This window comes from Semicossyphus pulcher, unplaced genomic scaffold (genome assembly GCF_022749685.1).
Source record: "Semicossyphus pulcher isolate SPU_LCO1_2020_fin unplaced genomic scaffold, fSemPul1.0.p SCAF_12, whole genome shotgun sequence".
In the NCBI taxonomy this organism is placed as follows: domain Eukaryota; kingdom Metazoa; phylum Chordata; class Actinopteri; order Labriformes; family Labridae; genus Semicossyphus; species Semicossyphus pulcher.
In genome coordinates this window covers 21266649-21287828 of record NW_027211626.1, presented here as the reverse complement: position 1 = coordinate 21287828, position 21180 = coordinate 21266649, and the positions used below count along the sequence as shown (strand labels likewise).

The following is a 21180-nucleotide window of genomic DNA, read 5'->3' as shown; positions in this document are numbered from 1 at the left end:
CTTCAGACAGTGAGAGCAGGTGTGATTAAAGTGCAGGAGAAAACCCAAAACAAGCATGAACAGTAGAAAATCAACATTTAATCTACAGAGTTAGACAGGCAAAGTGAAGATATGGTCAGACTTCATTTCTGATCTCGACAGGTTTTTAGGCACAGGGACATACATTTAAAAATATCATATATATTATAGCATATATTATTCTATGTAGCATAAAACCTCTTTACCGTAGCAATGTACGCACTTCATCATTAGCTGTACAAAAATACATTTAAATCTCTTTCTCTTCACGTTGTGGGCACATTTATGTTGCAACTGTTTCTTCTCTTGGTACGTTTGTTTGCAGGAATGTGTGTGTATGGGTGTGTGTGTGTGTGTGTGTGTGTGTGCGCGCGGTCCTCTTCTGGCATCTGTGGTTCAGCCAAAGTCGATTCGTGGCCGGTACTCAAGAACCATGGGATACGTCTGAGGGAGAGACATAAAAACAGAGAGACTGTTTGAGAAAGAAGAAATCGATGTTGTGGTCGTCACGCCGTTAACATAAACTCTGCTGCTGCTGCTGGAGCATGGAGAGAAGGCATGTGATTAATACTGAATCACCAAAGCTACAAAATCCTGTGTGCAGATTTCCAGCATGTTTTTTTTAACCCAATACAACATTACTTGCACCTTTTTATTTAGTTCAAATCAATGTAAAAAAAAAACACACTAGCACAAAAAGCCCTGTACAATCCTATATTTGGCTATAAAAGGTCCAGCTGTCTGCAGTTTAACTCAGAGAAAAACCCTTAAACCAAGAGATGAACACTGTTCTTTTCCCTTCCTGATCCTTCCTCTGAGGCGTTCAGACATAAAGGTTGTTAAATCTATCAAGAAAAATGGAGGAAACATGAAGAAGGCTTTGTTGATCAAGTTTCATATTCACTATTTATGCGGTAAAAGGATCTGTGCAAATTAGTTTTGCAGTCATATCAAGCCGGACATATTTTTCAACTTTAAAACATGTTTGTTTTTAACCTCAAACTGCAGGTTTGGTTTTTTGCTTTTATTTGATAGGACAGCCTAAGAGACACAGGAAATGTGAGAGAGTGGGGGCAACATGCACCAAACGATCGGCAGACTGGGAGTCAAACCCTCGGATCAGTAAAACGAGGACTGTAGCCTCTGAACACGGGGCGCCTGCTCTACCAACCTGAGCTGAACCATGCAGCAGCCCAAGCTGCAGGTTTGTTAAAGAAGAATATGAACCCGTTTCTATTAATCTAACTGCGATCCACCTGGCTCTACTCTGCAGGGACGCAGGCCAAGAATCTGAAGCAGAAGAAATATAAAAGAAAGAAGTAATAGAGGCCTGGCTGCTGCTCGCTCTGCTGAAGCTCAATTGAAAAGTTGATTTACAAAAAGGCTATTTATAGACCATTTGGCAAAGCACCAACGGTCTAAAACGTTACATTTCATATGAAGTACAGAGAATCTAGTGTGTGGAAGTTAACATGAAGAACAAGACATTCTTTTTTTTTAATCTTTCAAATCTGAATCCAGTTTCTTAATTTTGAAGGAAAATTTCACACACCTTCACTATAAATGTAATGCATCGTTCAGTGTACATGACCAGGCATCATTTCTTCATTAAAACATAACTGGAAAAACACATTAGTAATGTATAAACTTCTTTTCAGTCAACAGGGCACCAAGATGGGGAGAATGAAGAGATCAACGTCTATGAAGAAGTAGACTGGAATGCAGATTTGGTTCCAAAACCCCAGTCACGTAACTTGAACTATTTTACACGTTTTATGATGAAATCTGCAGGAAATACATGAGGACAACTTGAAATAATGCTCTTGGAAAACTCTACAAGTTGTAATCCACCATGAAAATACATAGAAATTAAGAGTTTTCCCAAAGAAATGCATCGAATACAGTATGAAGGTTTCTAATTTCCTGTTAGAAATTTCTAATTCAGGCAAGAAAATGATTACACAGCTGAGTTAAATACTTCGGATTCCAAGGTCTGCTATTTCTCAATAACAGACCGTTGTCATGAAGAACAGACCGTTGCTAGGGATTCGACTCTAATCACACAGTCAGGAGGACTAATTGTAATCATATCAATCCGCTGAAAGAAGTTCGGTAAATTTGACGTTGGTTTGTTTACCGAGGGAAAAACAGAAAAGAGACGAACATACATGAAAGAAAACAATAAAGGTTAAACTACGCAAAAACTGTGGAGACAGAGAGATCTACAAAACTGAAGACGGCACATGCGGTCCGGTTATCCTACTCTGACTTCATCATCAGTGGAAATGTTTCCATTTAATGTGAGTAAAAACAGCTAGGTTAGCTCATTTTACGACAAATTTTAAACTGAAAACAGAAATATTATAATTGTTAGAAATATTTTTGTGTTAAATTATCCATTACGTAAGTAAATAGACATGTAATAACCTGGATAATGTATCGTGAGCAGGTTGTTATAGCAGAGGAACCCCTTCAGAATGAGACAAGACCTGCTCACCTTGTCGGGGTTCCATTCTACAATTACAACCTGTTCACTATATATGATCCCTTACATAATGCACACAATGCGCCACAGCGCAATGCAGGTTATTCTGCATGTAAAGTATTTCAAACGGCAAACATGTCAACAAATAGCACCTGCAACTAAAACAGAGAACCTGTATTGCATGTATTGCATGAGTAAACCTGAGGACACAAACACTTCCTGTTATTTTGTTGTCACCACCTTTTACAAGGCTTCCTGATGATGAAGGTTTAGCTTGTAGAGGCCTTAAACCAGGAAGTCCTCGGACCCTAGGGCTGCTATGTGGGCTTGTTGCCTGTAGGCCCATCCAGTAACCCAGCCATCATTGCGGTTGAATAATAGAAATGACAACGCCGACTTCTTACACGTTTTGCTTCCTTTGGCTGTTGTGCTCATATGAAACAGTCAAAAGATGCAAGTTGCCCTTTTCATGAAATATTCAAAAAGGGAAAAAAAGCAAGTGTTTATGTCAGAGCTCCTGCAAAGTGAGAAGTGTGTCTCTCATTTTGTGTCTAGTCTCCCACTTCAGGCAGCTTGAGGCTGCTGGTGCAGCAGAGTACAGCTGCTGTCATCTGCTCCAGCTTTCTGCATTTTGCTGCATCATGTCTCAGAGAAAAGAACAACACTGAATCCAACTTAACCAGACTGCAACTGCACCTCTTTGTCTGCTTCTCTGACCCTCTTTTACTCAGCATTTCTATCTCCACACACATTAATTATACTGTACAAACACATATTCTGCTCAGCTTACAGTGTTAAGGAACTTTGTGCAGCATATGGACATATTAGAAGCACCAGCAAAACTGAAAACAAAGTTCCCTCATTGACTGTCCATGACAGCTCATGAATTGTCTCAGACGTTAAAGGTTCACCCACTAGGGACTCTGAATATTAACCAAAATGTTGGTGAAAATATGGACTGCCTCCCCATCTGTCTCTGTAAGCTGCAAGTGTTGGCCATGTGACATTTTTTCCCCAAATTTAAAGCTCAGTGAGTCATCAAAATCATTCCGAAACATCCTCTTGGGACCACAAATATCTAAACCAGATTATTTCGTGACTGTCAGTTTTAAAAGGATGTGTTTGAATGTAAAGAATAATGTCAAAGACAAAGACAAGGTGTAAAATGGATATAAATGGAAAGGTATTCGGTAGCTTAAAGGTGCTTTCACACCTGACAGCTTTGGTCCAGACTTTTGGACTTTACTCCAAAAGTCCAGTCCGTTTGGACAGGTGAAAACACGCATTTCAAACTCTGGTGCGGCCCAAATCACCGGACCATGGTCTACCTGAAAAATCAGGTAATTGGTCTGTTTCTAAATGAACCACTTCTGGGAGTTTTCCCATGTGGAAATTCTGACCAATCAGAGAGCAGTTTCCCCGCGCATCCTAACTTTTGGTCCGCTGTTAAAAGCTGCCGTGTGAACACAAACCAAACTGCAACATTTGGTTTTCGATTTGGATCAAAAAAACTGACTTTTAGTTGTGAAAGCGCCGTAACATTAAATAGTTTCCAATGGGGAAAAATATAATTAAGTTAATCCAAAATCTTCTAGACATTTACTTCATTAACATGCAGAAATCAGGGTCCAGGGGGAACAATCAAACCATACAAGTAGTATAGCAGGCCTCACTCAAAACTATACCTGGTGGTTAAGGTCAAATAGCTTTTCAAAAGCTACTGTAAGAAGCTCTCCTTACTATTTTCTTCAGCTAAAACAGTCATGGAAGTGTTTGCTTAAGATTGAGAGAAACTCGCTTGAATTTAAACTCTACTTTTTGAGAGGTCGGTGATTTGAGGCGGTGAAGAGGCTAATTTGTCTCAGGATGGAGCACTTGCTTGAAGGTGTTTCGGAAAAACGTTTAAGGTTTCGCTCTTAAGTTCTGTTGCATGGTTCAAGCCAAATTCTTTCCTGCTTCTGATGCCAACACCTGAAACTGATTACTGCTAACGAGCTGAATCCACTGCTTCTCAATTACAGAAGGGATGGAACGACTGTCACAGAAGCAATTTTGGACTCGTGGCTCATCTCAGAAACACATTTTGTGATTACAAACAATTTGATTACTTTTCCTAATGTGATTTTAGAGGCACTATGTGGGACAGCTCTGTCCATCTAACATGACTGTCAGCGAACATACGGCATGTGGATTGTAGGTATATTGTTTTCGACTCTTCTCAAGGTTGGAAGTCTCTGTCTCCACCTGCCTCTCCGTATCTACTGCTACTGTTTAGACTTTGGTCCTATGATAAAACATATAGATGAGCATCTTGGCCAAACACTGCCAATGTCAATGCAGTCCAATACAATTGTTCTGTCATAAAGTCTAGGAGAAACTTTACAGAATCTTTGAAAGTCAAACATGCACACACAACAAGGTTTGAAAATAATGGCATATATGAAACCATGGGCAGTCAAAAAGTAAGGCACCACCTCATGCTAGTCTCTGTAAGAAACAGAGACTGACAAGGTCCAATAACTTGTGGTAAAAATGATCTGCAAAAAGAAAAAAAGGAAGACGAGTCTTAATGAGAAAAAAGTTTTGGAGAGGTCAACACTGGAAGACTTTTCTTAAGAGAGAGATTTTAGCGATCAGTTTTAATATAACAGTGGTATGCTAGTTAATGTTAGCCTCAGGGCTAGAATCCTTACTGTTGTTCAGCACCGTCAGCGTTGTAGACTTGTCTCTCTCATCTGCTCTTTTGGTGCGGCTCAAAAGGTACTGTGGCAATAATCCCAATTTAAATCCTGAATATCAAACATATTTGATATTATATCTAGATGACCCAGATGAGCCTGTGAGCCATTTAGGAGGTTTAAGACTGGATCTGGTCTTAACCCTTCACATTAACTCTTCACATTAACTCTTCACATTACCAGGGAAGGACATTGGTGACAACCAAGATCCCAGAGCAAATTTTTTATCTAGTTTGCTGGAGGGGTGACTAGGGTATACATTTGAAGGAAACCATAGCTTTGTCTGTGTGTGGACTAACCATTAAAATGTATTTTAGTAGCCCAATTCGTACTACTATACGATACGATACCATACGATACAATACAATACAATATCATATGGTACGATATCATACGATACAAAGCGATACAATATCATACGAGACAATGCAATATCATATGATACGATACGATATCATACGATACGCAACAATACAATATCATACGATACAATATCATACGATACGATATCATACGATACGATACAATATCATGTGATACGATACAATACGATATCATACGATACGATATCATACGATATGATACAATATCGGGCGGCTGTGGCCCAGTGGTAGAGTCGGTCGTCTTTCAATCGGAAGGTCGGAGGTTCGATCCCCAGCTCCGTCAGGCTACATGTCGAAGTGTCCTTGGGCAAGACACTGAACCCCAAATTGCTCCCGGTGGCATAGCCAACGGGTATGAATGTGATATCTGATTGACAGTTGGGCACTTTACGTAGTGTGTGAATGGGTGAATGTGATATGTAGTGTAAAAGCAGCTTTGAGTGGTCGCAAAGACTAGAAAAGCGCTATATCAGTACAGTCCATTTACCATTTACCATATCATGTGATACGATACAATACGATATCATACGATATGATACAATATCATGTGATACGATACAATACGATATCATGCGATACGATATCATACGATGCAGTACAATATCATGCGATGCCATGCGATGCATTATCCTTAATTGTCCCCTTAGAATTGGAATTGAATTCTGCATACATTTAGCTGCTTCCACAGGAGTACTAATAAACAAACTAACAATAAAAAAACAAACAACAATCAACATGTAAACAGAGAAGCACATACCAATGAAAACCACAAACAACCTATTACCTATTTGCAAAACATATTTGCTTCTGAAGGGGCCAGTTTTTGCTGGAACACATAAAGTCTTTGTGATGCTACTTAAACTATTGAAAGATTGACAATATAGTTATCTTATCTGTAACTGCGGCTGCAGCTAATATATGTAACACAATGTTGACAGATAATATTAACAGAAATCAAGCAAACTGAGCAAATGCTTTAACTGCTGAACGATATAATTAACTGCCAGTCAGCACTCGCGGCCCTCTGAGTGCGTTCATTACCCAGTTAGAACCTAGAGCAGTTTTATCTTAATATAATTTGAGTGTCATATTTTTTAAATCAGTTTTGTGGTATTCAGGAGGCAGTTTCCTGTCGAAGGCAGTAAATGAAGCCAAGCTGTGGAGTTGACAGAAGTCTGAGACTGATGAATGACTAAATATTCTTTCTGTCTCCATTCCTGACTGTCAGCATTCGTATCTGTCTCTCTCACCCTCCTCTTCACTCCTTACCTCGTCCTTAACCAGACAGGGCTCAAACAGGAGTCAAAAATAATGTCTTGGTGTTTATCCTTCTGAGTCACCGGGCAGGACATAAATAAATCTGATAGACTTACTTCTGCTTGTTGTATCAGAACCTGAGAGTGTCGGGCAGAGCGAAGCTGCCGGAAACACTGCAAAGATAATTTTGCTCATTATAGCGTTCGGTAACAGAAAGAACAGTGTGTCTTACCTTGATGCATTCTATGGGTTTAGGGGCTCAAATGTCATTTAACTCAAGTGAATGTGACTTTGCCTTGTACTTATGGACATGGAGTACAAGGCAACGGCATTTTGTACCAAACTATGTGCTGTTTCTCCTCCTTATGTGGTGTTTTGAGCTGAGTCATTACGATGAACTGAAGAGTAAAATGTCATTGTAACCTTTGCACTTATTGCTTTGGTGATTTGCAGAACTACAAAATAGCACTGTCTGGTGGTTACATTCCTTCTATCTACTTAACCACAGTCTTTGTAATTAATTAATCGCAACAAATTGCATTTATAATTGCATTACCACATCACAGGTAAACCTACTATCCCAACACACCTCTGCACACAGCTGCATGCCCCACCCCCCTCCTTCCATCTCTCTCTCTCTCTCTGTTATGTTCACTGTCTCACGGGGCCACACCCAGTTTACCGGCACCTGCCACTTTCTTGCTTTCTTCTTCTTTTGTTATTTAGCGGCGGTACAACGCCTGTAAAAACAAATGAAAAAAGCTCTTTATAAGATGAGATAATAGTCGCTTAAACGTTTGGATTTTTTATGAATCAATGACTATTCCAATATTCGAAATTCATGACCCGTCCCTATTAAGCGGCTCATCTAACACAGACCCGGAGGCAGCGCTTACATAGTCAATCTTGGTCTTCTTTGCTTTTGATGGTCTGTTTCATTACCAGCTAAAGGAGCTTTAAAATATAGTTACATATAGCTGTTCAACAATGGTCATGTTGTAACGTACACCTGACCAGTTGTATGTGCCTAGATCACTTCTAACACTGATGACTATGTCTTATTTGACTAAATTAAAAAACCTTAATAGGACATTAATGCTCTAACTTTGTAAAGTCCTATTTACTACCAGGGGACCTCCTCTAATATGTAATAATAGCATAGGTCATCTGCGATTTTAAGCCGGTGCAAATTTTGTAAAGTACAAATTCACAGAGTAACCACTTTTTAAAGAAGCTCTTATGGTCTGAGTGCTTAGCAGGACTGACAGCAATAAAACTGCACAGATCTCAAATCTCTGCTTTAGATGCCCAGCAGGCTTTTTCTGCTGTGCACCATCAATACGTGTCTATTTAACAACAGGGAGGGGTGTTCTGCGTGCAGGGTTTACGTGCCAGAGCAGTGCACTTTAAATGATTTGTTTCATTGTAATAAGCCCTGTGTTTTAATGTTTACATAATGTGTGTCCACAACTTTCCATATGGGATGAAGGGCCAGATGGAAAATGACATAATCTCCAATTCTGACAATCTGTGCACACTAAACAGACAATCTGTATCTCATTATTACACAAGAAGGATGTCAGTGCAAACTGGATTAAGAAGGTCAAACAATGCATGTGTTGTTGGAAAACAGGCAGCAATTGGCTCTGTGTTTAATGCCCATAGGTGCTTTTTCTTTAATTATTTATCTACTTTATTGACTCACAATTTAAAGCACCTTTACTTTGACTGTAATTACAAGTGTTTATAGCTTGTGTAGTTTTCTGGTTGTTGTGTAATATGGTTATATAATATTGAGGAATATAATAACATGGAGTTCCCCAAAGGACATCACAAGCTCAGGGGGAAATGGTTTTGCCATCATATACATGAAGGTTCCTGCTTGTGTTTCAATCTTATGTGAGCACAGCTGGAGAAGAGAAACTTAAGACTTTGAAAGTGTCTCAATTCATACTCTGGCATCCCATCCCTCCACTTTCCCTCCCATCATCCTCTGCTGCTCCTCCTGATCTGGTGTCTATTCCCTCCTGTGGTGCCAGCTGTCCCACCCCTCAAGTGGACAGGGCCTTTCATTTGCTCATATGAATACACATGCACACACACGCAAACACACAGACACACATACACGCAGACAAAAAGTTTATCTTTCAAACACCGTGTACAGGAATGAGTGTACTCGCACACAAGCAAGCACGTATTACTGTCGATCATATCACATAAGAAACACAAATTGCAACTACAGAGCAGACTCGTGGACCTAAATCAGGACAACTCCTGCAGCTGCTGCTGCGGTGTGTGTGTGTGTGTGTACGAAAGGATTGCGCGGCTGTTGCACCTGCTAAACCTGTGCAAATGACACGAAAAGACTCAAAGCACGTGCAATGGGTTAAATTCAGCCCAGAGCAGACAGCGTCTCTGTGCTCCAGTGCTTTTTGAGCGTATTAAATGAGTCATTATGCAAACATTCGGACAGTCTGTATCGTGTAGGCCTGATGGGGATCCATAAGAAACGCAGCTGCGTTACTGACAGTGAAACTAGTAAAACCCCTGTCAGTCTGGGCCTCACAGTAAACTGTTAAAAGAGCTGGCCCCTCCCTTCCCTGCTCATCATCGACCTGTGGATGGAGTTGAGCTCCGTCAGTGTGGAGCTCAGTTAATGCATGAGAGTGGAGAGGGCGGAGGTGCAGACAGCTTCTCTTCATAGTCAGACGCAAAACAAGAGTGAGCTGCACGGATCTGGGAACTTTATGGGCGTGTTTGCGCTTGAATATCATGAGTGCAATTTGCAATTGGACTTTGAGACGGGGAAGATAGCGGGGGCAAATGATGCACAATTTATGGAGCTATAAGCTATATATTTTTACTTTCATTCTTACACACTGACTTTACCCAACTCCTCACCCTAATCTTTACATAAGCCTTCATCTAAACTTTAACTTTTACAAAATCTGTTCCGTAAGACAAAAGTTTAACCTTGTGAAAATCTGCTTTAAGTCGCCCAGCGTGTGAAAAAAAAAAAACACAAACAAGTGATTTCCTGCACTGATGCATCTACACAAGAGCATGCAAACATGCACACGTAAACAGGAAGTGAGGGAGAGGGGTCTTACATTTTCTCCATGTAGCCTCCATCGGGTCATGTAGATGAACTCCAGAGTGTGATCTCTGCCCATGATCTCTCCGTTGCACAGCACATCCAGCTGAACATGACAGAGAAAAATAAAAATAAATAATCAAAGTGACAAAGTGGTGCAAAAAGGGCAACAAGATACAGCAAAAAACAAAGAAAAGAGAAGTCAAAAGTAACGGGAAGTTCACTGTGGTAATGAGGGGGAGGCTGCACTGCATGTGTGTCAATGTGAAAGCCTGTGTGAGTGTGTGAAAGCTAGATTTAGCTCAGTCTTTAGCAAATATGGAATCTAACAGATTAGATTTTTTGATAAAGCTTACTTGTGTGAATGGAATATAAATTAGAATCTGGCTTCATAAATACAGAGAGTTATCCTGATCAGAGTTTGACTTGACTTCTCAGAACACTACTCATTTTAAAACTTCTGAACATCCTCGCTTTGCTTTTCATACATGACATGTTAAGCTTGTAACAATGACACTCGTTTGATTTTTTTCTTCAAGCTAAAATCTGATAATCCTGTTAATTATCCTTATCCGACATTAAACTTGACAGCCTTTTCCAAATAACATTACATTGTTATAGTCATAGTAGACAGTCAAGTCATCTGAGCAGAATCAGAATCAGGGTTTAGTGCCAAGTAGGTTTACACATAAAAGGAATTAGTTTTGGTGCAGAACAATTAACACAGAACTAGAATAAAAATAAGTAAAAGACTTCAATAGAATAAGATAAAAATATAAAAAGCAATACGTATAATACAAAATATGTACAACAGGTGTGATTAAAAACTGTACAGATGTGCAGGATGTTGGTGAGTGCAAAAAGCAGTTGCCTGATAAGACATTATGTATTAATAGGCCACATTAGCAGGAGTTTACTAAACTGTACTCAGCAAAACAAGATAAAAAATATCCTGTTGGAATACTGAATTGAACAGCTTTACAAATATGTAAATTACCGTAAAATTCTGTGTGTAAGACGCACTTTTAATACATTTATTTTTCATCTACAAAGTGGGCTGCCAGTGCGACCAATATACCAGTATAAATTGCAGAGAGAGGTATTTTATTGTGTTCCCGTATTTCACCCAGACGACACACAAGCTAATGGACCTGATATGTGCACCTAAATTAATGCAGACACATAAAGAAGTATGTTTTTAGGATGGTGTTTTTTTATCATCATTTGGCCAGTCTCGGACTAGTTCATTAACATCATCCTAAAACTGGAGTTATTCCCAACAGCACTAACAATGACAGGTTAACCAAAAGGTATAATTTCCTTTAAAGATATTTGTGAATCTGTTTCTTACCTCGTACGAGCTAGGCAGCTTTAGTTTAAGACTGAGAAACTTCTTAATTGTTCCCACGGTGACTCTACTGGAGCAGCGGATGAACCTCTTCATTAAATCCTAATTGGACGAGGGACAAATTCTGTTACACCCTGATTTAATGAGAGAGGCAGCTCAAAAAATGAACATAGAGTTTTCCAGGAAAAGACCCCAAAACACATTTAAACTTTTGCGGCTGTTGAAGAATCTTGGAAATTCAAACCTTTAAATTGTACATGTTATATATTAAAAAAAACACAAACCGAAACAGTGCTCTCCCCCGACTGTCCTGTGTTGCGTAAACAGTCCAGACAGATGGCTATCTGAGGGTCACTCCGGTGGTAGTCTCCATCACCGCCATCATCATCATCACCGCCACCATCACCATCTCCTTCATCTCCTGCAACATCGGGCAGACCGAATCTCTGACATATCAAGTTTTCTGCTGTAAAAACACAAAACACACAACCCTTATGAGGAATGTCACCGCTTGGCTGACACGCTGGGACTTTACAATGAACATGAATGTAAGTTGTGATGTGAAACGAAGCTCAACATAGTCATTATAACTGTCTTTAAATAGAAAAACACCTGGTTTGACAAGCTGTATATAGAAATAATAAATCATACATATAATTGTGTGATTATAAAGAAAGATGATAAAAATGAATTACTGCCCCCTTCAGAGATCAGTACAGGCCCTGTTTTCACCATAAGTGCTTTATGTGTGGGGAATGATTTACGAGCAGGAAATTCCCTGCCCAGTATTCAAATTAACACACTCAGATGTGATAATTATTCACATCCTGCTGACTCAAGACAGAAAAGATTAAGACAAGAAAAAGACAGAAATCTATGTTGCAAAAACCAAAATCAAAAAGCAACCACCAAAGTTCAGTTCTGTAGAAAACTTCCCCCATCCCCGAATGGATGTGTACATGAGTCTTACACGAGTCAGATTTACACATGTCTGATATAAACACACCGTGTCTGAACTTACTACAAATTTCTCCTGGTAGTAAGAGCCATATATGGAAAAATCTGTATTTGTAGAATAATACCACAGTGTGCGACATATTTCAAAATGTGTCACAAACACGGTCTGAATGACAAACAGCTTGCCTTGGCCGTTTTCTTTGGGCTGATTCTTCCTCCAGAATTCCAGTTCCTGCTGCTCCTCTTCTGGTTCACAACAACAACACATATAAAGAAGACAGTGTTAACAAGCAGCACACAAACACAGAGAAGCATTCAGCCAAAATTCATCATGAGTACACTTTTTTTTCTGTCTATTTAAAAAAAAACCTCTGCACTTAGTGGGCCTGTTTTTAGGCCTTAACACTTATTTTAACTGACTTCATCAGCCAAACTATCAATAATGTATTTGGACTCTAATATCAGTCGTGGTTGTGGATCAATAACCAATCAAAAGAAAAGTATATTCATGCCAATTAAGTTAAAGTTAGCTATAGGCTAGCTTGATTTTCACAAGTGCAAAGAAGTCCTCTGCATGGAAGTGAAACAAGGCTGGTTAAGAAAAGTAAAACTAAAGTCCTCTCTTCAAAAACTATAAAACAGTTCTGACTGACGTTTTCACCACTCGTTTGATCCACCAGCTAAAATATATGATGTTTGTTCCATCTTTCGGCTGCCAGCGGCTCTGTCAGCAGAGGTAATGTTATGGAGTCATAAAATGATAGTACCATCACAGCTTTAGTTAGACTTCTTAGTGTCCAGGCTGCAGAGAGAGGGTTGTTCATCTTCATTTTGTTTAAAAACTCTCCAGCTTTCAACCTCTCAGAAAAGAAAAGTTCCAGCAGGAACTCTTAAAGTGCGATCAAAAGTAAGTGCCAGGTTTTTGCTTTGCTCATGAGCGTTACTTTCTAAACTCTGTTGATAGGAAATATCAAGTTCACTAAATTTTGAAAGTGTTAACAACAAAATCTCATCAAAAACTAATGAAACTGGGCTTGACTGTGTGTGAATGAATGTGTTTTACTGCTTTGAATATTAAACAGGGTGTTTCTAAGCATAAGTACAGTATACTATAGTAGGTTCAGTGCAGGTCCTGCTTTTTATGGAAGTTGCAATGCACTACAAAACCAGACAGATATTAACCACCGCTACAACAAAATGAGGTTGAGTTTAATTAAATATAATATAATATAAATGTGTGAACTGAGTCAGTAAATCTCACTTAGACTTAAAGATCGTTAGGTTGTTGCCAGGAGGTTACTGTTACTGTAGCTGGGTTATTGGGGGTTGATGTAAATGCATTGCTATGTGGTGTTATTCTTTCTGTGGGATTATATTGGTGTTGTTAGAGTGATTCTTGGGGTTTCACATTAGGTTGCTAGAGTCTTGCTAAATGACCATCCCGGCATTCTTTGCGACGGTGTTGCAGAGTGGATTTGGTGATTGCTCAGTGTCTGCCAACTCAAAGGACATGAAGGACACTTGTTGCATCTCCTTACACCGTCGGTATCTGGGCCAGTGAAAAACCTTAAAGGCTACAGATGATGGCCAACTAGTGAATACTTTCTGTGCCCTGGTGAGAGGAGATAACTCTTCGTCTCAGCAGGTATCGATTCTGTATTCATGGTTCAAAAAAGGAAACAAGATGACCTACGACTGCGGATAGCCCTTGTTTTGTTTGCAGAAGGAGAAAGGAGTTGTTGTTCGTTTTTGTCTCCTCACTTGAGTTTCTCCTCTCCTGCACTGATTAGCTTTGCTAAATAGCAAATCAAAGTGATTCCTCCCACAGTCTGTCTCCGCAGCAGATTCAACATTCTCAATCAGTCCAAGAACGGCAGACAAGGGCCAAGTAGCACCAACAGTGCGGGATACAACACAAATAGGAAGCTGACAGACGCTCACCGACAGCCAGATGTTTGCTGATTCCTGATTTTCAGCCTGCTGTGTCAGGGTGTAATTGTTTTCTTTCTTTGCCCATGTGTACACTGGTGATTCCACTCCAGAAAAAAAAGCTGGATATAATCCTGTGTGGGGTCACCACAGTGCTGCCATTGTGCATGCTGGAGGCAATATGTGCGAAGTGATAAATTTGTTGCGTGTCTTGTTATAAATGATATGATTGGAGTGCTGGAGTGGTTTCATGAACAGCCACATAATTAAACACGGACTGCAAACTGAGAAGACAGATTGATGAAACCATCTGGCAAACTCACTTTCTCTGAGTCCGGGCACCAGCTTGAAAATGATCTCCTCCAGGGTGTTGTCCAACCTGAGAATACAGAGAGAGAAAAGTGTGAAGAAAAAAAAAGATGGAGAGACAGAAGGATGATGGGGAGGTGAAGAGAACGTTTCATGGGTTGCGATTTGGGGTAAGAAAAGTATTTAAAGCGTGTTAGGATCGTGAACAGAAAAGATGTGAGCAAAGAAAAGTCATGTGAGCAAAGGGAGGATGTAATAGAGAGAGGACTGAGTTGTTAAAAACAGATGACATTTATAAAAAGAACATGATGGGTAGGATGTTGTAAGGAGGAAGAATACCTAGACAGAAATGTGTTAAGGAATTATGTATGAGATGATCATTGTGTCAGATATCGAGGGGATCGTTAACACAATAGAGGTGATTGGAATCTAAATCTGTCATACCCAAAGCTTGTAATACGTAATGTTTATAAACTAGCAACCTAAATTCTTAAGAAGAGAAAGACAAAGAGGTATGAAGAAGAATAAAAAGGGAGCTTAAGCGTGACAAACTACAAGAGTACAATAAAAGAGAGCATCTTACCTGAGCATCTCCAGTGGGTTGGTCTCATGGACCTGAATTCCACATTTAGGACAGTCATTGCTGTCCTCAAAGTGCTGCACAATGCAGCTCTTACAGACTGCAGAAGAAACAACATTAACATATTTCATGGGGGTTAAATTAGTATCTCTAATGGCAGCTATTCATCAAGACATCGTTTAACATCGTCTTGTTTAAGTACTCCAAAGAAATAAAAGAGACTTTCCTTGAGCAGTTAAGAACAGTGAGTTTGTTCGCTTGCTGATTGCTTGCTAGGTCAAGGTTTAATAACCACACTTGTAATTGGGTTCACTGGGTAGGATACAAACTGTAGGGCTCACTGTTTACTTGCAGATTTGTTATTGTCAATCATCTTGTATGGCTACATAGATTGTTAGCAGGATTGTTAAACAGGCAACAATTTGCAAAAATTTTAGCATAAAAGTGACACCGTATAAAAACCCTAACTTAGCACTATTGTTTGCGCTACAAATTTGAAGCAGTTCATTAAAATGTAAATGATTTTTCCCCCATTCAGCTGCTCATTGTAACATTTTGAACAAGATTTTAACGCAGCGTTAGCTTGCTACCCAGCTAGCTAACTGACAAGACTGGACAATGACTTGTTCACTCAAGGCAAAGTTGAATTTTTAGCAAACTAGTTTACCTCAAACTGTCTTTATGAGCATCTGCCATGTATGTTCACTTCTTTAAATGAGTGTAGAGCACAAGCAACTTAAGTAACAAATGAATGTGTGTGTTTCACTCACAGGTGTGCAGGCACTCGGTGACCGTTGTCGGTTTAATCAGGTATCCTCTACACAGGTAACAGGTGATGAAATGGTTAAAGTCTTTCACCAAGTGCCTCCTTCCTATAGCGGCCATGTTTGGGTGTTCTTTGAGTAAAGCTGAAGGGGAACTTCACCTTCTAGCTTTAGAAGAGTCAGACGTCCATTCACGGCAATGATGAACTGATTAGATTACAGTTACAGGCTGAAATCGCCTGCTGGAGTTAGTTTGGATTTTTACTTTAAGTTGAGGTGGGTCCTGGAAAGTGCATAAATGTGTTCACTATGCACAAGTTATGAGCGTGTTAAGAGATTCTACTGTGTGAAATCCTTCTCCATCCTTGACTTTAGTTCTATTTTGTAGTCAGTTTTGCTTCAGGAACATCTCCCTCTCAGATCTTATTCCATGTTCAGCAAACCATGTTACTCCCATCCAAATAGAAAAAGACTCCACCCTTGTCCAGTATGTGCACTCCTGTTTCAGACAAACAAATGTGTTAAATTCCAAGAACTCCTGGAGAGAAAGATGTCCTGTTTCCCTCTCTGTCTCAGCCACGGTGCCATTTTTTAATCCATGAGGGAGGGGTCAAAGGTCAGCTGAGGTCAATGACACCAAAGACTTCTGCCTGGTCGTCCTCTTCCCAGTTTGGAACATCATTATGGTGCTGATGCTGTAGTTGGTGTCTTCATTCCTTTGGCCGTACACGGTGACATGGGATTGTCTGATGACCTTTAACCCCAAACTGAAGTTACCCTGAGAGAAAACACAAAAACCAATCATGTGACAACAATAATAGATACATGTTGGGTCCCTGATAGCTGAATAAAACTGATCTTTCACAATCATTCACGCTGTGTTTTTTCAGGAATAACTCATTGTTCTCATGCTGCATTTCACATGATTCTGAGAAAAAAAAAACACAATTCATCATCAATCAAATAGGATCAGATAGTTGTGTTACTGAAATGTCACACAGCCTCTACGCCCTGAGAGGCTCCATGTGAGGATCTGAGGCTGTGAACTGGCTCACAGTCACTTTAAAGGTCAATGGTAAAACTTGGATAAAATCCAGACACTCATTAATGTCATCTTACTGACTTTGTGACATGTCAGGCTCAGAATTTTTTTCAAACAATGGATTTAATAACCCCGCACTGCCATTTGAAACTTACTACACAGTCAGATTGTAGTTTTTGCCCTTTACCTATCAAACAAAAATCAACTGAGTATCCACACTCTGCAGCTGAGAAGTTTAATCCACTGATCAGCTCAGCAGGTGAAAGGTGAAGAAATTTGTTCATGGGCATCTGTACGTTTCAGAAGATCAGGAGAGAACTTCCCTCGGTACCATCAACCCTCCGAGACTTGAGCCAACATCTATAACCTGATTGACTTTTAAATGTATACCAAAGGTTTTAAAAGGCCTCAAAATATTTCAGTTCCCTTTCAGTCGATTCACTTTGCACATCACATAATAAGGGCGTGATATCCCATACTTTATGTGTGTACCTTGCTCCTCTGCTTCAGGGAACAGAAGTTATAATCCTAACATTTTGTTCCCTTTCAGTCGATTCACTCGGTACAACATAGTAACAGCGTGATATCCCATACTATATGTGTGTACCTTGTTTCCTCTCTTTCAGGGAACAGAAGTCATAGTCATAACATTTCATTTTTAACATTGTTCCAAAGTCAAAATTTCAAATCCTAACCCCTGTCTGCTTAGTTGATAAGCCTTTATGATACTGAGTTACTATTGGAGTAACCTTGTTTCCTCTCCTTCAGGGAACAAAGGTTATAGTCGTAACATTTCATTCCCTTTTAGTCGATTCACTCGGTACAACACATGTGGGATATCGTGCCCTTACTATATGTATTGTACCTAGTTTCTCTCCCTCAGGGAACAGAAGTTATAGTCATAACATTTTGTTTTTAACATTGTTCTGAAGTCGGGTGCCCATCTGTGACCATACAGAGGCTATAGTCCTCAGTGTGGCAGCGCCGGGATCAACTCCTGCCCTCGGCCCTTATTGTACTGGAGACTATTAAGGCACGGGTCAAATGTCCCCAAAAAAATCCTCCTCTAATTTTTCTTTTTATGCCTGGCACTAATATTTTTTTTATTTAAGTGTCCTCAAAAATAACCATAATTGCCATCTTTTTCTATCCATAACTTAGTTTGTCAGCCCCTTCCAGAACACATAAAACAAAAATAATGACATTTTCTGATCTGCAATCACTGGCAAAGGTTTTATGGTGGTTTTAGACAACTAATACTGTATGTGACGGCTGTAAAGACGGACACTGATTCAAACTGTAGACCCAGTGTCAAAGATGGACACCTCACTACCCTGACCTCCTGCTAAATTGGTTTTGGAAAAAAACACATTACTTTTGTCTTGACCTTTGAAAGACAACAGTCATTTCAATGTTCAAGCCTCAACACAGGTAATTTAGGTCTTAAATGAAAACTGACCTTATTCCATGTCTTAAATTGTTTGATCCTCTTACACATACCACAAGCAGTGTTTTGTGATATTAATTATTATTCTTTATGATTGTTTCTATTTCTACTTCTGTAAAGGTTAAGGGCTTACACAATCCTCAGGTTGGCATACATACAGTAATCCGACTTGCTCTTTACTGCTTGTGTATAATTTCCTGTTCCTTCCATTTTTTGGTTTTGCTCCATCCTACCTGTGTTGTTGTGAAGCATTTTATCACACTCTGTAATGTACTTATATAAATATTGTTAGTTAAAACATAACATGATGTGACTAGAACATTCATCTAACAGGATTGTTCAGATCTGACCTACATCTATCTGCCCCTGGATTACATTACTATAGATAGCATAACTCTCCAACTTGCCCCCATTCCATCCCCACTAAATGAATTCCTACTTCAGATATAGATATTGGGCTTAATATTAAGCTTTAAAATGCTGGCTGAAAGACCCAATCAGAATTGTATATGTAATGTACCTTTTTGGAGGGATGGAGTCAGCGCAGCACTTACAATAAATGAAGCAAGACTGATGGTAAATGTTTCTGGGAGTGAGATCAGTCACTGTTCTCAGGTCTGATTCATTCACTTTGTAAACACACAGCAGTTTGTCCATTACTTGATAACAGGTTACCAACAAAAACGTATCATTATGCAAATTACTACAATAACAGTAACAGAATAAACAGTTTATTTGGCAGGTAGGTTGTGTGTATTTACCTCACCCAACATTATGAGTTTGAATGTGCAAGTCATGTCAAAATGAGTCACTGACTTTCATTGGGTTTACCTGCCACAACTTCCTGATAAAGGTCTAATACAATAAATAAATGGTAGGCACATAGTTAACTCATACAATAAATAGTAGGGGGGTAGAGCAATGTGTCTATGCCACAAAAATCTAGTAATCCAGGAAATGCTCTGCATACATTTACCACTTTATATCAATGACATAATATAAGTTACTGTAGGAATATTATGGAAATTAAGCTTGTGATATTATATGTAAAGTACTGTGACAAAATAGCAGATTACAAGACCACATAATCAAAAAAGGGTTAGATCGAAAGGCATGAATTGAATATTCATAATCAATATGTTATTTCTGTTTCATTGACTACTTTCTTTGTTTGTGCATATCCTGAAGAGCAATAAAGACACGAGGAAGCAGTTCCTCAGGTTCAACTTTTGGTTATATTTCTGACTTACATATTTATCTGTAATAGAGCATTCACTTACATAAATTAACTTATAATTATGAGGCCTTTGATTTGGATATATTTGTAATTTGGTTATTCCTAAATCAAGCACTAAATGTTTTCTTTGGTAAATTATATTTATGTGAAATATGTACTTTAAATTGAGACATTTTGCCAAACCAAACATAACAAGCTTTGCAGCTACTCACAGTTGCAACAACAGAGCTGTAGGGTTACAGCTTGTAGATATTTTTTTATACTCATAATTCTCCTTGGACAGCAGCCATTACCAAATTAATATATATGTATTATATTGATGTAGATTTGGGGTAATTATTTGGGTATTACTCTATTTAATCCACCTGCCAAAAACAGAACAGTTCACAATAGATACATCATAAGAATAGGCTGTAAAAAATACTTTTTATTAGGGCTGCACTTTATTTTCATGTGCGCCCTCCATCATTATAATATGACGTCATGCAACCTGCATTTGGATATGCTGTGTGTACGTCAGGTGTGTCAACAGTGGTGAACACATGCAGAGCTGGATTCAGGCTGCTTTACTCACTACACAAACTCACTACAGACAGAGGAACAGTGTTTACTTCTCTCCAGACTCCTGCTTCATTCAGCGTGGGTCGCTTTTTGCTAGAAAAATCTCAAGTGCGCAGTTCATAAATCCCCCTCAATGTCCGTCAATGAGACAAACTCTCGCGCGCATATACACACGCGAGCGTGCTATTTATTCACACGGAGCGGATCCGCTTATCTCATCGTTAAGGCGCGTCACGGTCTACGTCACCTGTGTCAAAACAACATCAATGGACGACACACGCACATTACAGTGACACGCTGATATATAGAACATGTTAAAACGCTCGTGTTCGCTAAGCGCACGAGCGTATGCGCATGTCGCAGCTCGTTACTGTATACTCATCAATCTACACACACTATGCACACACGTAGACACGCGCACGCAGCACGTATCGACAGTAAAAGTTACAGAGCTTCATGTCAAGGCCTTTTAACGACACGAACGGGAAGCGCACCGCACGCGGGTTATGTACCATTTGCTTGAACATACCGTAATCCCGCATGTAAGTGTGCACGGCGACGCACTTTGCGTTTCATGGGAGAGAGCGAGAGAGGGGGGAGGGAGGGGGAGAGAGAGGAGGTCCAGCCAGCAGCGTCAAAGTTTGGCTGTAACGTAACGCGACCGACGTCGGCGGATGAATTCACCATCCGCGCAGTAATAAAAGAAATAAAAATACATACCTCACCTCCGAGCACACTTTCCCTCTCTCCCCGGAGTTATGGGTGCCGCGGCTGGGCAGGAATGTCCACCATGACACCGCCGGGTCCTCCTGTTCAGTCTGGTCCGTGTACTGGGTGAGGGGAGAACACGGAACTGGTCGGCTCGGATCTGCCCCAGTCCGTCCAACAGCCAGGCAGGCAGGCAGGCAGCGGAGAGCAGCGGTGGGCGGGGAGCCACCAGGCAAGCAAGCAAGCAAGCAGGCAGGCAGGCAGGGCTCGGAAACTGAAAGCGGTTGTGTAACTCAGTGACTATTGGCCTATAACACACATAC

General features: G+C 39.9%; 1 protein-coding gene across 4 annotated transcripts; it reads right to left on the bottom strand.

Moving 5' to 3' along the window:
• Positions 1-58: 58 nt before the first annotated feature.
• On the bottom strand, positions 59-21070 carry LOC138589022 (polycomb group RING finger protein 5-B-like). 4 transcript variants are annotated; one of them, XM_069659297.1, is made up of 9 exons: positions 20870-21070; positions 15869-16640; positions 15102-15198; positions 14533-14588; positions 12467-12526; positions 11608-11744; positions 11327-11425; positions 9992-10081; positions 59-462 (listed from the first exon to the last, which is right to left on the bottom strand). In XM_069659297.1, exons 2-9 carry the CDS (start codon positions 15981-15983, stop codon positions 415-417), a joined length of 702 nt encoding a protein of 233 aa, XP_069515398.1. In that variant the 5' UTR covers positions 15984-16640; positions 20870-21070; the 3' UTR covers positions 59-414. The 4 variants fall into 4 exon arrangements, with proteins under 4 accessions (XP_069515398.1, XP_069515397.1, XP_069515395.1 ...); XM_069659296.1 differs by having other exon boundaries at positions 11608-11789; positions 12467-12523; positions 20870-21069; XM_069659294.1 differs by having other exon boundaries at positions 11608-11789; positions 20870-21068.
• Positions 21071-21180: the final 110 nt, after the last annotated feature.